The sequence below is a fragment of the Sinocyclocheilus grahami genome, unplaced genomic scaffold (assembly GCF_001515645.1).
Source record: "Sinocyclocheilus grahami isolate Dianchi unplaced genomic scaffold, SAMN03320097.WGS_v1.1 scaffold459.1, whole genome shotgun sequence".
NCBI classification, from domain to species: Eukaryota; Metazoa; Chordata; class Actinopteri; order Cypriniformes; family Cyprinidae; genus Sinocyclocheilus; species Sinocyclocheilus grahami.
The window spans coordinates 544,942-561,347 of NW_015505638.1; the positions used below are offsets into that span (position 1 = coordinate 544,942).

General features: G+C 37.0%; 1 protein-coding gene across 1 annotated transcript; it reads left to right on the plus strand.

The window, feature by feature from the left end:
* The first annotated feature begins 7,350 nt into the window (after positions 1-7,350).
* Positions 7,351-12,684, plus strand: LOC107552846 (tyrosine-protein kinase STYK1-like). Its single transcript, XM_016234850.1, has 10 exons — positions 7,351-7,529; positions 9,053-9,111; positions 9,242-9,415; positions 10,264-10,590; positions 10,679-10,860; positions 11,412-11,492; positions 11,650-11,858; positions 11,947-11,987; positions 12,102-12,198; positions 12,329-12,684. Exons 2-10 carry the CDS (start codon positions 9,054-9,056, stop codon positions 12,510-12,512), a joined length of 1,353 nt encoding a protein of 450 aa, XP_016090336.1. The 5' UTR covers positions 7,351-7,529; position 9,053; the 3' UTR covers positions 12,513-12,684.
* Positions 12,685-16,406: the final 3,722 nt, after the last annotated feature.

Genomic DNA, 16,406 nt, shown 5'->3' on the forward strand with positions numbered 1-16,406 from the left:
AAAGTGGTGTAAATTCACACTGTTTTCTATTCTGTTTATTACATTCATGAATAAGCAAAAATAGATCTATTTTGTTGTCATTTGTTAGGAAAACCATTAGTTGACATTTGTAGACAAGCAAATTTTTAACAAAGGATAATAATGTCTGTTTTGATGGCTCATTTGTCGCCACCTACTAGCATAAATGTAACATCAACAATCGAATCAGAATCTGAAAGACTCTTTTTGGTCAAAATCAAGTGACTCGAGTCTCTGAAAATCAACAAGGAGAAATAGGTAAGAATCTGGGCCCGTATTCACAAAACATTTTATCTTACCACTAAGAGTTCTCCTAAATAGCAGTAAATGTTTTTAGCAAAGAGTTTTCTCTTCAAATCTATTCACAAAGCTGCTGAGAAAAACTTTTACTAAGGAATAGAGAGAAGTCTTAAGCTAAGAGTAAAGGCAGGGTTGACCTCGTTGCTATGGATGATGTCAGCATGCTTACTAGCTATGCCCACAGTGATTGGCTGATAGTCTCTGCAGAGATTTATACATATAAATATTCTATAGTAAAGAGTTTTCTCTTAAAATCTATTCACAAAGCTGCTGAGAAAAACTTTTACTAAGGAATAGAGAGAAGTCTTAAGCTAAGAGTAAAGGCAGGGTTGACCTCGTTGCTATGGATGATGTCAGCATGCTTACTAGCTATGCCCACAGTGATTGGCTGATAGTCTCTGCAGAGATTTATACATAGAAATATTCTATAGTAAAGATAAAGGTTTAAAAATAAAAATGTTGCCACATTCAAATAAAGATTTTAAAATACAGGCCAAGTGTCACTATAATAAACATGTGTTTAGCTAATTGTCAGCCTCTTACATGTATGCTTCTCAATATTAGTGAATATGCATATAAACAGCCTTTTATAAACAGAGTAGAATAATCATGGCTGACAGTAATACATGTAAACGTAAAAGAAAACCAAACTGGACACAAGCAGCTGTTACTTGCCCAACTGGTTAATGAAAACAAGGACATAATCAAAGGAAAATTTGGAGTTGGGATAACCTTCAAAACCGCCAAATACTTCTAAATGTTTACGTTCCGAGGCAGATTGTCGGCAACAGCCATTTTAGCAATAGTTTGTGGTTTGGTCTTAAAGGGGTCATATGATGCGATTTCAAATTTTCCTATCTCTTTAAAGTGTTACAAGCTCTTGGTGCATAAAGAAGATCTGTAAAGTTGCAAAGACTAAAGTCTCAAATCCAAAGAGATATTCTTTATAAAAGTTCAGTCAGCCACACCTACCTAAAACGGCTCGTTCTAACACACGCCCCCACGTCTACTATATGTGGAAAGATTTGCATAACACTGCCCAAATGTTCACGCAAAGAAAGAAGGTGTAACTTTTATTCTCGCTGTAGTATTGTTGCCGCCGCCATGTCGTGAAGGCACTGTGTGATTTGTTGTGAAAGCGAAACTACTTTTGTTTGGTCTTCCAAAAGAGGATATCTGTTTCGTCATGCCTTGAGCTGATCTGTGCTGGTTGCTGAGGAAATACAACAACTTCGGACTGTCGATCGCCTTTCACCGTGGACGAAGCGGAGTCCCGCCCGGGGTCGTCACATGTGGTTGCCGCAAGCCCTCTGGACGCTCCTTTGTTGAATCCGCCGGCCGCGCTGTTCTCAAGCCCACCGGCCTCTGCTCACTCAAGGCCGCCGTGTGTGACGCTGTGTTACGTTGTGAAAGTGAAACTACTTTGTTTGGTCTTCCAAAAATGGACACGACTAGAAATCAGTGGTTAAGTTGTATTTACAACACTGTTCCAGAACACTTCAACCCAAATATTCAGATGTGTGCAGCACATTTTATGGAGGACGTTTCCTGATCCTGGAAGAGTAGACTACAATGCCGGCTTTTCTGACTCACAGACTGTAAGTACGTTTTTTATATTTAAAGGATTTGCCACTGATGATTCAAACGAGAGTTTTGAGCAGTGTAGAGTAGCGCTTGTTGTTTGTCATTTCTCCGATCACAAATGCAGAAATGGTTTTATATTTACGCGGCGCGATCCAATGTGTAAAAAGACAGTATAAGTCATTATAATCCATAATTATGTCCCCATTGGACGCAACAAATGCCTCGTTTATAATGTGTTTTCATGTTTTTGAATCATCGCTCCGGCCTAACAGGGCATCATCACAGTATGGTGAGGGGCGTAACAGTTCCGTCACACGCTTGAGGTATTCGGCCAATCACAACGCACTGGATAGCTGGCCAATCACAGCACACCTCGCTTTTCAGACCGATGAGCTTTGTAAAAATCTACGCGTTTCAGAAAGGCGGGGCATAGAGGAGAAACAATAATGTACAGTATGTGGAAAATGTGTTTTTTGAACCTTAAACAGCATAAACACATTTCATTACACCAAATACACAAAATAATGTTCTTTTTAGCAACATCATATGACCCCTTTAAGCCTGTGTTATACTTTCCGCATGAGCAATCCGGACGCCTACACGGACTACTTGTATTTATACTAACGTTACCGAAAGCATACGCTGATGGTCCGCTCCGCGTTCGTGCTCCATACATGTGCAGTAGATCGGCTTGAACAGTAAACAAACATGTGCCCACAGTTATTGCACATCTGGCTGTCTTTATCTTGTTTAATCGACGGATTGTACAGGTTCGAGTAGCAACGGGGCTTATTCACACAGCCTGCGCATGCGCAGTTGGTGCTTTTGTCGTCTACTGACCAATGGGAGGCACGCGGATGTCCGCACACTCTCCGATGACGATTTTTACGTCACGCACACAGCGGACACTAGCGGGCACGCGCACGCGGAAACTATAAAACAGGCTTTAGTGACTTAGGAGTCCTCTTAATATGAAAAAGAAGCACTCTCCGATGACGATTTTTACGTCACGCACACAGCGGACACGCGCACGCGGAAACTATAAAACAGGCTTTAGTGACTTAGGAGTCCTCTTAATATGAAAAAGAAAGGTTAAAACTCATTAAGGAAGTAAGAAACATGGGTGTTGAATCATTTAATTTGTCAAGCCTTTTGAAAAAGCATACAGAACCAGGTAAAACATATGGTGCTATTGTTAAATACATTAAATAAATAGGATTAATCAGGAGAATTTAGGAATTTAGTTTTTGTGTATATATATATATCATGTATACAGTATATTAGTTGCTTATTAGTGCTTCACACTCCAGTCCAGTTGGTGGCGGTAAATGCACCAGAAGTTGGTTTGCCATCCGCCATAAAACGTTATTAGAAGAAGAAGAAGGAGTCTACTCTTCACTACTCCTAGGCTGTGTCCGAAATCGCCCCCTATCCACCTTTTTCTTGTCGTAAAAATGGGCGCGGCCATTTGTAAATTCTATGGGTCTGGCTTCCGGTTTCATCTGCGTCCACTCCGTCCAGCTATTTTTAGCTGAGAACGAATGCCGCTTTTGCATAGTTTGTGTTTTATTAATTATTCGAAACTAGCAAACTAGCAGCAGTAGTAAGATTAAAGGATTTATCTTGAACTCTGTCACTGAAATTATGTATAAACCCTAATCAAACAATTTAATAATCAATTTACAATGAAGTTATACCCGTGTTGTACATTATACTGTACGCCATGGATGAGCGCTTTGTAAAAATTAGGGATGGGCGGATCGATCCTTAAGTATCGATACTTTCGATACTGATGTTGTATCGAAAGGATCGATCCTCACATAAAAATATCGATTCTAAAGTGCATTTTTTTTAAACATTAATTGTATTTACTTATCTAGAAATTCGGTGCATAAAAAAAGCTTCTAAGTGGAAAAATAGACTATATTAGCGAATAATTGTGTTGGATAGAACCATTTCTCCTGCTCATCGGAACACACAGAAAAATATCGATTCTAAAGTGCATTTTTTTTAAAGATTAATTGTATTTACTTATCTAGAAATTCGGTGCATAAAAAAAGCTTCTAAGTGGAAAAATAGACTATATTAGCGAATAATTGTGTTGGATAGAACCATTTCTCCTGCTCATCGGAACACACGCAAATGCTGAAAGACAGAACCAACCAATCACAGACAGCGTTCGCTGCTGACGCATGGCTCAGAGTGCTTGTTCAAATAGGGCTGCCTTTTCCAAAAGCATCAGAAGCATTGCCACATTATTACATTACATTACAATGTTACTATATATAAAATTAATTCTGAAAAATGCATCACGGTTTCCACACAAATATGAAGCAGCAATAATAATAAATGTTTCTTGAGCAGCAAATATTATAATTATTTCTGAAGGATCATTTGACACTGAAGACTGGTGTAACAATGCTGAAAATTCAGCTTTGATTACAGATACATTTAAAATTAAATTTTAAAATATATTAAAATAGAAAATAGTAATTTTTAATTGTTATATTTCTCAATATTGCTGCTTTTACTTCTTTTTTTTTTTTTAAATAAGTGCAGCCTTGGTGAGCATGAGACTTAAAAAATATATTACAGAATCTTACTGACCCCAAACTTTGTGTACATGTAATATTTATTTTAAATTGGCTAGTTTGTAGTACATTTATTTAAACTGGTTGTTAAAAGTTCAAATGGATTGTGTTATGTTCTGTAATTGCTGTTAATAAATCTGTCAGAAAAAAAATATGCTAAAATTTCACCTTTAGGGGTACAACAGCCTGGCAGCCTTTTACAAAAATTAACCATGGTTTTATTACAGTTACCACAGTTTACCACAGTATTTGTAGTAAAACTGCAGTAACCACAAATTTACCATGATACCATACTTATGTAACACCATGTTTATTTTTCATGAGGTACCCTCAAAGGTGCACCTTTGTAACTTATCTACCCTTAAAACATGCATACTTGTATGGTACTAATATGCTCACTTTTAGTTGCACCTTTGAGGTTATTGCCCCATTAAAGGGCTAAAATATACAGTTATAGTATATTTTATTTCTTAAAGTGTAAATAAAAAACTGCATATGAAATGTAAAAAAAACATGGTTTTAAAAGCTGATTTTAAGTGAGCATAATTACTGATTATATATTCTTTCAATAATTTAAAAGATCAGTTTAGTTTAGAAGTATCGATATCGACGATACTGGGCTTGAAAATATCGGTATCGGATCGAAAATAAAATAAGAGGTATGCCCATCCCAAAAATTAACGGATTGATTATTCAGCTGCGGGCGCCATCTTCTGGCGAGATGCGGGAATTCATTCGGCGCGTGACTCTCACGGTGCATTATGGGCATTCTCTAGCCGTTGAGCGTGCACCAGTTGTACACTCGTTTTTGCAGTGCATTGTGGGATTGAATGAGTGCACTCGAGAACGTCCACTATGGTTGCGGACACCACTAAAAATGGCTGTTCCCTCAAATAGTGCTCTATTTAAGGGTATAGGGGGCGATTTCGGACACAACCCTTATGTTTCACTGATCTAGGAGCTAGTTTTAGCGCTAAAATGCTTTGTGAAATACTTTTAGATCAAAAATTTAGGACTGACACGACCATTATTTTTAAGATTTTCTCCTAAATCGGCGAGTTACGAGCTACTTTTAGCCTTAAGATGTTTTATGAATACCGGCCCTGATCTTAACTTGATAAACAATGTTGGCTCGATAAAGGCCTTGCCTAGTAAAAGGAGACTTGGAGAGAGTGTGAGAGAGCGAGAGAGAGATGTTAGGCAGCTGCTAGGGTTTTGCTATATGGTTGCTATGGTGTTCTGGGTGACCTTCCATAATGTCCACGTAAGACAGAAGGGTTTGTTGCTCTCAAACTTGATGCATTAAAATTTGTGATTCATCTGAGCAGCCTGTGCATTATTAATAAAATAGTCTTCTGTATGCATTAATGATAGACATACTGTTACGAGCTCAGAGACATTTAGAATATTATGTTGGCTCGATAAAGGCCTTGCCTAGTAAAAGGAGACTTGGAGAGAGTGTGAGAGAGCGAGAGAGAGAGATGTTAGGCAGCTGCTAGGGTTTTGCTATATGGTTGCTATGGTGTTCTGGGTGACCTTCCATAATGTCCACGTAAGACAGAAGGGTTTGTTGCTCTCAAACTTGATGCATTAAAATTTGTGATTCATCTGAGCAGCCTGTGCATTATTAATAAAATAGTCTTCTGTATGCATTAATGATAGACATACTGTTACGAGCTCAGAGACATTTAGAATATGTTGATTTAATAGCCAACGTCTTGGTGCCCTCACTGCCCTGGGTATTTATATTTTAATATTTATTTTTTATTGTTTTTAAACAATATAGATTACTTTATGGTAATGCTACTGTTCTTCATGCACACAGATGTGTATATCAGACCAGAAATCCACATGACACATTGACCACATGCACTTGCTTTAGTGTTGGCACACCTCAGAATCATCATGCCACCCTCATGCCACCCTATTAATAATTTGCTATATCTGTTCCTGTATTGAGCTAGTTATAAATACTATAACCTAACCCGACACCCTAACACTACCAGAAAATGTTTTACATTTTTACAATTAAAAAATAGACTTTATTTACCTAGGGTGTAAAATATTTAGTCCATGTCTGATAATGTGTGTAGACCATAAAATATTATTCTGTGTTAAATATAAACAATTAGCATGGTCTATAGTTTTAGCCAGTAAAGACCTATTTTGTCATGTTTGATCACTTTTTATAATATTTACTTGTGGCTTGCTGATTAACCGATTTTAACTGGTTAGTGATGCACCCGAATGTTGAATTGTGCATTCCTACTATGAACTTTTTGAAGTCCTACTTAAAACCATCAGTTGTCAGACACTGAATGCAAGTGCTGACGAAACCATTTTCATTCTAAACCATAAACAGTGGATGAAAGGTAAACCTGCACGCCCTCTTTTACTGTGTGTAATGGACATTGATTGAGCCAGGAGTTGTGCCTGGATGTCTGAACATCCTAGAGAAACTTGAGGAGCTGGATAATCAGGTTTTGGTTTGGTTATATTCAGGAAGAAGAAGAAAATGTCACATATGCTGAACATGATAGATGAGATAAGTTTAACACAAGTAGCGATAAAGGCAGGGTCTGGGCATTTAACTGGATATAGTGCAATTTCACAGGGTTTGACAGCAGTAAATGATACTCTGTGAAATGCAGAAATGGCTCTGCACTGTAATAAACCCTTGGGCTGTAAAAAAAATTTAAATAAAAAAAATTAGCCCTACAGAAAAGGAGGGTGTTACCAACAACAGAGACGGAGCACAGGTGAAGAGGGTGGAGCTAAGTAACCAACAAAGGTGTGACCTAGACAAACACAAGCAGGCTTAGTATACAGTACACCATAAGAACATTCTCTAGAAACAAGAAAGAGGACAAATAAGATGTACCGGTGACACTGTATAACATGGGACTGAGTGATGTATACAACAATGGGATATCATCTCCATCATGGAGATGATACTATCTGAATAGAGACAATCTGAGACACAAGGAAGGCTGAACATCAAGGAGTAAGACTACCTACAACTACAGTGTCCAGCAGGTAGGCCAATACAGACCTGTAGGCAAAACCAACAGTGAATGTAACTTAGTCTTGTACTGTAGTCTTGTTTACAAGGCAGGCCCACTTCTGGAATTAGCTGTCAGATGATTTGATAATTTATCTATTGTGAATTAGTTTATATTATAAAGTACACAGAACACATACGATGATGTCAAAACATTCCACAATTATATTAAAGAAGGACAAAATACACTATATAGAGAGCATTACACTACTGTTCAAATGTTTGGGGTCAGTGTGATTCTTTAATGTTTTTGAAAGTCCCCAAAATAGTATTTATTTGAATATTATTAAAATGTAATTTAATTTAATTAGTTTTCTTTTTTAATATATATTTTTTTCATGTAATTTATTCCTGTGATGGCAAAGCTGAATTTTCAGCATTACTCCAGTCTTCAGTGTCACATGGTCCTTCAGAAATCAAGTAACATTTCTTATTGTCATTATTGAAAACAGTCTTAATACTTAATATTTTTGGTGGAAACTGTGATACATTTTTTATTGATGAACAAAGTTAAAAAGGAACGGCATTTATTTGGAATAGAAATCTTTTTCTTTTTTTAATTGTAAATGTCTTTGCTGTCACTTTGATCAACTGAATCTTTGCTGAATAAAAGTAAATAATATTTGTTTTAGATACACTATATTAAATACATTTACTAAGTCAAGATATTTACATAATATATCTCAGTTGCTTATGTGAGTTTCCTTATGTGCCTCTGTTTATATGACATGTCACTGTGTAGTCTTTAAGAATGAAAAATGCAGACAAACAGGTTGAGCATCATAATCTAAATAAAAAGGCCGTTCCGTGTATGAACGTGTCAGAATTTGAGCTAATACAGCGGCCTTTTACTTTACAGTCTGAAAACACATTTAGCCACACTTACAGGCCTATAAGAACACATTCATCTAGTAGCACAACACAAATGACAATTACAGCTATGAACACACACAAAGTATTGCAAATGCTAGTACTTTTGTATTGACATTTAGAAACCATTAGACTGGGTGTTCACTGTTTGTTCACAAAAGAGGTCCTCTCATATTGCACACAGAGCACAAGTGTGTAGTGTAGCGTCTTTGAGATTATACTTACAAAACACTCTCAACGTGTAAACACATAGAATTCACATATTTACATGTGAAATGTATTTCCTACTATTTTTCCTATTTTCTTGTTCCCGAAAAAAACAAACTCATTTTTACTGGAATGAACACTGATGATGAGGTGATGATTTGTCTCTATTACCCAAAGCCTTTTATGCTGATTAGAAAGACTGATCATGTTACACTGACCCAGAAATCAGTATGATGATTTATACTGCCATTATAAGAGATTTTTAGAAGGTTTCAATTTTAAACACTTAAAATCCACATTGATTCAGTGTTCTCCGTATTTGGAAAGCAACATGAAACACAGTGCTATACTTTGGTAAACAAGTAAGTAGTTAATCAAAAAAATCTCCAACCTTTTAAATCCACGTTCTGTCTCTGCGCAGGATGGCGACCTCTTCAAGTTCTGTGTATTCTGAATGTAAACCTGGAGACACATTGTGTGGTGAGTAATCATGTCTGTCAGATAAAACAAAGGCACCATCACCATTTGACAAGTATGTCTCCAAAGTTGTAAGCTAAAATTTCAAAAATATCACTCTTATTCCATGTCAACATGTGATCTGCTCCCTCAGAGATCCGTGTTTATGAACAGGAAGTGATAATCGTACCGGTGTTGTTTTTGATGAGTTTCTTGGTCACACTGCTGTTTCTCCTGCTGCTGAGGTTCTGTCCTGAGAAGGTGGATCAGCTGCAACCCAGGTCCAGTCGAGCAACCAGGACTAGGAGAAACTTGCAAGGCATTGATGGTCAGTGTCTGCATATATATTCAGGAAACAACATGCCAAGAGTGGCATAGATAAAAGTTGAAAATATGTTTATATTGCTAATCAAATACTATTTTAGATTAGTATTATTTTGGTGGTTAATTTGGGGAATTTATTTACTTTTGTTGTATTACTGTCACATGATTATGAAATTATGATAATATACAATCGTATATTTATTTTCTTCAGGATATTCCCAATTCCCAATTGGGTTTTTATTTAAGGATAAATCCACTCATACTATTAATACTAATTTGAAGGTTTAACTGCTGCTAAAAAAATACAATAATTCACGTTTGCCAATCTTTCACATTGTTTTCACATTATCTTTTCACATTGTTCACTTGTCTTTATTTCTTCTTTAAGGTTTTGGCAGTATATAGTTCAATGTTTTGTATTATATGCAAAAAAACGTGCATGTATGTTATGTTACATGTATGATGCATAACAAAATTGAGGTGTATGTTTCAAAATTGCATGAAAAGTTAATCACAAAAATGTAATTCCTAATTAATAACATACATATAGAATGTCTGTACATAATACAGGGATTAAATATTTGCTTTAGTGTTAAGCACAAATTTTGCATCTCAAATGCAAACTACTGGGCGTATGAGCCACACATGTGTTGTGAATGCGTATGAATCACACCTCTTATCTACACATTGAGATGGGTTTGCACAAAATGGTTTTGATACTGACTTCAAGTAAGCAAACATGATATTTGATGGGTAATATATTTGATTAAGTATCCTGTTCTGTTTTTTTTTCATACTTTTGATTCATTGAATCCCACCTAAACAACTCTTTTTCTATCTCCCTATACGTAGCTCCTCTGGGTCTGAATGCTCTTGAAGGTGAGCCCATAGCATTGGACACTACATCTTACATGACGTTCAACCCAGTTCGAGACTCCTATAGGCATGAACGTGCCTCATTCAATGCCAACAATGTGGCCTTTACCGATGGCGGAGGCTCTTTTGGCGCCGCAGCTTCAGCCTTCACAAAGCCCAGGGAACTTCCACGACAGCGACTGCCCGAGAAATTCAAAGGGGTGTCTCCTCTCCCAGCATCATACTCTCTGAAGTCAGACAGATCTGTCTCACTCTACAGGGCTCGTATGGAAAACAGAAATGTGGTTCTGCGTGTACTTAAAGGTGCCCAAGTGATTTATGATATAGTCATAACATCTGACTGAGATCTTGAATTCCAGTTTCACTCTCCTTTTTTCATTCTTATACTCAGATTCAGCCAGTAACCAGGAAAGTCAGTCATTCTTGGGCTTTGCGTCCTTCCTTTCCCAGTTAGGGCCCCATCCCTTCTTACCGGAGCTTCTGGGAGTTATATCCCTGCGAGTTCCTCTCATTACTGTTATTGAAGAGATGGAGAACAGAGATCTGCTCGGATTCCTGTGGAGGTGTAGACAGGTAAGAGGTTTGATCAAGATGTTTTAGAACAGGTAGCAGCTTTACATAGGTCATAATTCTTATAGAGTCACTGACACCAGGGAGAAAAATGCAAAAATCTGAAAAAAAAGGCAAAATAGCAATAAAATATAAAAAAAAATTAATAATGGAAAATCAATTGGTACAGAGCCCAGGGTTGGTACATGCAGGGCAAAAAATGTCTAAATGAGAGAAGAAGAAAAAAAGCAAAATAGCAATAAAATAATATGAAATAAATTGGTACAGAGCCCTGTACATGACATGCAGGGAAGAAATTAACAAGATTTTGTGGCCAATAATTAATAATTAGTTCCCTTGTTTTAGTTAAATCAAACTAATAAATAATAGGAACAAATGAATGTCATGGGAACAAATTCTTAAATTGTGGCTATATCTGTTTTTTTCATTTGCATGTTTATCAACTTTTGAAAGTTCTAAAATGCTTCCTATATCTTATGTTGTTGATCTCAATGGTTGTGCATCTAAATAAACTTATTTTGTTGCAAATTCATTTGTCATGTGGTATTAAACAGGATAACGTTGGAGCAGACGGCATGTATCAGATGACAGAGAAAAAGATATTCACCATGGCTTCACATGTGTCCTCTGCACTGGTGAGCACAATGTTGTTATCACCACCTACTCAGTGTCAAAATCCAAGCATTCTGGCATTTGAAGTGGCAATATAAGCATTAGTTGGAACAAATATGACACCAATCATGGTGTTTTGCTCAGTTTCAAGGATGGACATTTTTACTTCTTTCGCTGTAGGACTTTCTCCATAGCAAAGACCTTCTCCACTGCAACATCAAGGCTCGCAGCGTGTTAGTCAGCAGGATTTGTACCGCAAAACTCTGGGGGTTGGGTGATTTGTATGCAAGGACTTCAACAAGTGCTAATCACAGTGAAGATCCTGGGATAAAAAAGTGGCAGGCTCCCGAGCTATTGGCCAAGAGACCAGCCACTCCGAAAAGTGATGTGTAAGTAAAAAGCACAATACATGTTTTCAGGAAAAACTACATTCACATTTTCTCCTCGAATACCTGTGTTTCTTGATCTTTTTGACAGTTGGTCATTTGGGCTGCTACTGTATGAAATGGTGACTCTTGGTGAGTCTGCTGTCCTTTTCTTTTGGAATGATTTAAGTTGACTGTATCTGGTTTAGAATGATTAATAAATCTGACCTTTAACATTTTTGTTTATCCTATTCTTTATACTTTCAGGTGAGGTCCCCTTTGCTGAAATCCCAGCAAAGGAACTTCTACAGTATCATCAGCGAGGGAAAACCCTGAAGAAACCAAACAACTGCTCCAACTCACTGTAAATGCACCTTTAGAATTATTGTTTTGTAAAATTATTGTATTGCTTTTTTAATTTATTGTATTTTAATTTACTGCTTATATAGTGCGTATGTTCAAAATAAACAATTATTGCTACTGCTTTTCTCCAGTTACTCACTTATCAAAGCTTGCTGTCAGTGGAAGGAGCACGACCGCCCCTCATTGGCTGAGGTCAGGCGTAAACTCCAATCAGGAGAGAAGAGTGCCAATGACAGCAGTGTTATCCGGGTGCCTGAGCCAATCAATACTGAACAATATCTGAAGGAAGCGGGATATGGAGAATCCAACAACTAAACCATTTTCTAAACTCCACATGACTCTACATAAAAACATCACATCTATATGAATATATTATTTGGTGTTTGTGGTGTAAACTGTGCTTCTCCAGTGCTTCCTGCTGAGTGAATTGACTGTTGAACAGCCATACTGACATTAAAGAATTTGAATGTATGAAATGTTAATTTTAGAGAATGTTTACAGATATTATAATTTCTTTAAAAGGCATTGAACAAATTGCAGTGTTGCCAAATTCTAGGATTTTATTTATGTTGGTCAAATGGCTCTTTTGTTGTACAGTTAGATATTTGAACCGGATGCTTTGAAACGGTGTAGTTTAAAGCAATAAACACTGAGAAGGTTCAAAATTACTTGACTGATCTGATCAAGCAAAATTTAGATACATTTTTCAGGACAGACAAATTAGCATTAGAAGAGGGTTGTGGCTAAGGGATATAGCAAAAACCGGAAGCTAACAATAAATATAATTTTATACCTATTAGATTGTGTTTTAATGTCTACACCTACCCCAACCCTAAACCTACCCCTTACAATAATGCAAAAAGAGTCATTATTGTTGTACAGTGTGAGAAAAATTACGCTATATTGATGTGCGCATGCCCAGTAGTTTTTGCTGTATACCACCTTAAACGTAGAAGAGCCAGGTTAATGATGCAGTCTTGTTTAAAGGGTTAGTTCACCCAAAAATGAAAATTCTGTCATTAATTACTCACCCTCATGTCGTTTCAAACCCGTAAAACCTTCGTTCATCTTCAGAACACAAATTAAGATATTTTTGATGGAATCTGAACTAAGAATATCCGCTGGACGTAAAACACAGAACAGCATACGTTGTTTACGTCCAGCGGATATTCTCCAAAATGGCGCTATAGGGTGATGCGGAGGAGACGAATTGTTGAATAAAGTCGTTATTTTTTTTCTTTTGTGCACAAAAAGTATTCTCGTAGCTTCGTATAATTGCAGATGAACAACTGATGTCACATGGATTATTTTACAGATCTCCTTGCTACGTTTCTGGACTTGGGAACATTTCAGTTGCATTGCTGTCTATGCAGGGTGAGACAGCTCTCAGATTCCATCAAAAATATCTTAATTTGTGTTCCGAAGATGAACGAAGGTCTTACGGGTTTGAAATGACATGAGGGTGAGTAATTAATGACAGAATTTTATTTTTTTGGGTGAACTAACCCTTTAAAGTTATGATTTCCAGCCCATGCTGAGTCTGACTCAAAATTTTAAAACTTATTTGGATGATTTTAGCAAGACTTGTTTATATGTAATATGTGCATCTTGATTTAATCTGTATTTTATTCCTCTTCAGTCACTGGATCTTCCCCAATTCTTTTAACACATCTTTGTACAATAAATAAAAAACAAGAACATATCATCTCTGATATTCTCTGATCTCAATCAAGACCATTTGTTAAATGTTATAAATCCAATTTTGAATATACAAAAAAGAAATGCATACTTTTAAACATGGGACTAAACCGCCAGTAGATGGTGCTGAATCATTTAGTAACAATGTTTGGACAATGTGCAAATACTTGTTCTGATCTTTGTTTGGAACTATTTTCGTTGGTGAAATAGAACAAAACAGTCAATACTGTGTCTAAAATGTAAGTAACTTAAAGGAGACATATTATGCCCCTTTTTACAATATGTAATATAAGTCTCTGGTGTCCCCAGAACGTGTCTGTGAAGTTTCAGCTCAAAATAACCCACAGCTCATTAATTATATCATTTTGAAAATGCCTATTTTGAGTGGAAGCAGAAACAGGCTATTTTTCGGGCCTGTCTCTTTAAATGCAAATAAGCTGCTGCTCCCCCCACCTTTTCCAGAATGCGCCATTACAGCTTGTACCTGCTAAAAAAAACATCTGTTTTGGTTCTGATTATCATGTTTATCGAGCTGAAATCATGTGTGTTAAACCATATTAGTTTAAACTTCTGATATAGCTACAGTTTTCTGAGAGCACACATCCGAAGCACACGGACAGAAAGCGGCTGTCACAGCATGTGATTACTAAACTAAGTTCTCATTCACACACAAGTTTACATAAAAAACACATGAGTTACAAAAACAGTCGGTTATGTCTGTGAATGTAAACAGCTGGGAAATAAATTGCATGTTTATTTTAGATCTGTGTGGCAGCAGCAATATACAGTAAATGAATCAATAAATCCACTGCTCTCTTGTCTCCTCTGAGGCTGGGACTCTAAACAGTGTTCTGTGCTCGTCTGTGCAGCCAAAGACAGAACAGTTAACATGTTTTGCTCAAACTTTCACCATGGCATTAGAGTTGTTGCTTGTGAAATCAAAATGATGAGGCCATGGGTGGAAACGTACAGATTAAGGGGCGGTGATATTATAATGAGATCCCTTTGCCACGTCACCAAGGGAGAGAAATCAGACTCCCTTGTTTTTTCAGACTCTTGCAGAAAAAGGCTTACCAAAACAAAGTGATTGGGTTAAACTTTTTCACGTTTCCTTGGTTGGTAGATGCACTGGGGACCTGATCATAGCACTTAAAACCTGGAAAAGTCAGATTTTCATGATATGTCACCTTTAATATAGTACTTGTTTGTTGAACTAAAATCAATGTAACATTTCCATACTGGAGACATTTTTGCAGTAATATGGCCAACAATATTTAAGACCCACTGAATTTGAATTAAAGACATTTTAAGTCTTTTAAGGCCTTTTTTTAAAGGAAAACTTTTTAAAGAGGTCATGGGTTTTCGAAAAATATATTTTTTGCAGTTTGTAAAGTAGCTATCCTTCAATGTAAACAGTCTGCAAAGTTGTTAAGTGTTCACAGTTTAGCAGCTAAACTTTAGCTGTGGGCACAATTTGCTTGCATAAGTGTTTTTGTATTTTATGTCATTATTATAAGAACGGATTGGAGCCAGACTGTATAAAAACATGGACGTAGTGTCCGTGACGTCACCCGTAGATTTTTGAATCTCAAAAGTGGGCGGAGCCGGCCGTCGCCATCTTGGCAGTGCGTCACCGCGCGTCACTCCCGGATAATCGAAGCAGTGGCAATCCACCTGTCACTCAAGTGGCCACGCCCTTAATTATGCAGAACTTTAAGGCTTAGTATAATTTAAAGGGATGAGTTATAAAAAAATTCACCCCCCTCACAGTTGTCATGAAGGGCAAAATTAGCTATATAAACCAAAATCATTTTTTGAACCAGGCTGTAAACATATTTTTTTCTGCTGTAAAGTTGGGCATTTTAACATGGGGAGTCTATGGGATTGACTCCCTTTTGCAGCCAGCCTCTAGCGGCCAGTTGATGAATTACAGTTTAAGTCACTTCCTTGTTGGCTTCACGAGAGAGAGCGGGAGGTTGCCGCTTGATTGGAGCACTATATTATTGTTTTATGTAAAGGTGCTTTGCCAATGGTAGCGCTCGCTAACTTGCTCAAGGACTCCTCTTTGTGCCAATCACAGCAGGCTTGGCCAGCTGACCAATCAGAGCAGAGTAGGCTTATGGAAGGGAGGGGTTTGCTCCAAACTTGCTTCGAACGAATCGTTTCGAAATCATTGGCAAATGACTCTAATATTAAATGTATATTCTGAGAAAATTACAATGTTTTCTGACCTTAGATACATTTAAACCTGTTGTAGGGCACTTCAACACAATATTAGGACATTTTAAAATACCATATGACCAACTCTTTAAGCTCAGAACTGCTTCGAACGAATCGTTTCGAAATCATTGAAAAATGATTCTAATATTAAATGTATATTCTGAGAAAATTACAATGTTTTCTGACCTTAGTTGCATTTAAACCTTTAAACACAATATTAGGACACTTTAAAATACCTTATGACCTGCTCTTTAAGTCTTTTTAAGGACCCGCGGCCACCCAGAAGTTAAC

What these genes read in the sequence shown, in the direction of transcription:
- LOC107552846 (XM_016234850.1), top strand. Translation starts at nt 9,054, where the DNA reads ATGGCGACCTCTTCAAGTTCTGTGTATTCTGAATGTAAACCTGGAGAC. An exon ending in AAACTTGCAAGGCATTGATG is followed by an intron (nt 9,416 to 10,263) that starts GTCAGTGTCTGC and finishes CCCTATACGTAG; the next exon opens with CTCCTCTGGGTCTGAATGCT. An exon ending in GGTTCTGCGTGTACTTAAAG is followed by an intron (nt 10,591 to 10,678) that starts GTGCCCAAGTGA and finishes TCTTATACTCAG; the next exon opens with ATTCAGCCAGTAACCAGGAA.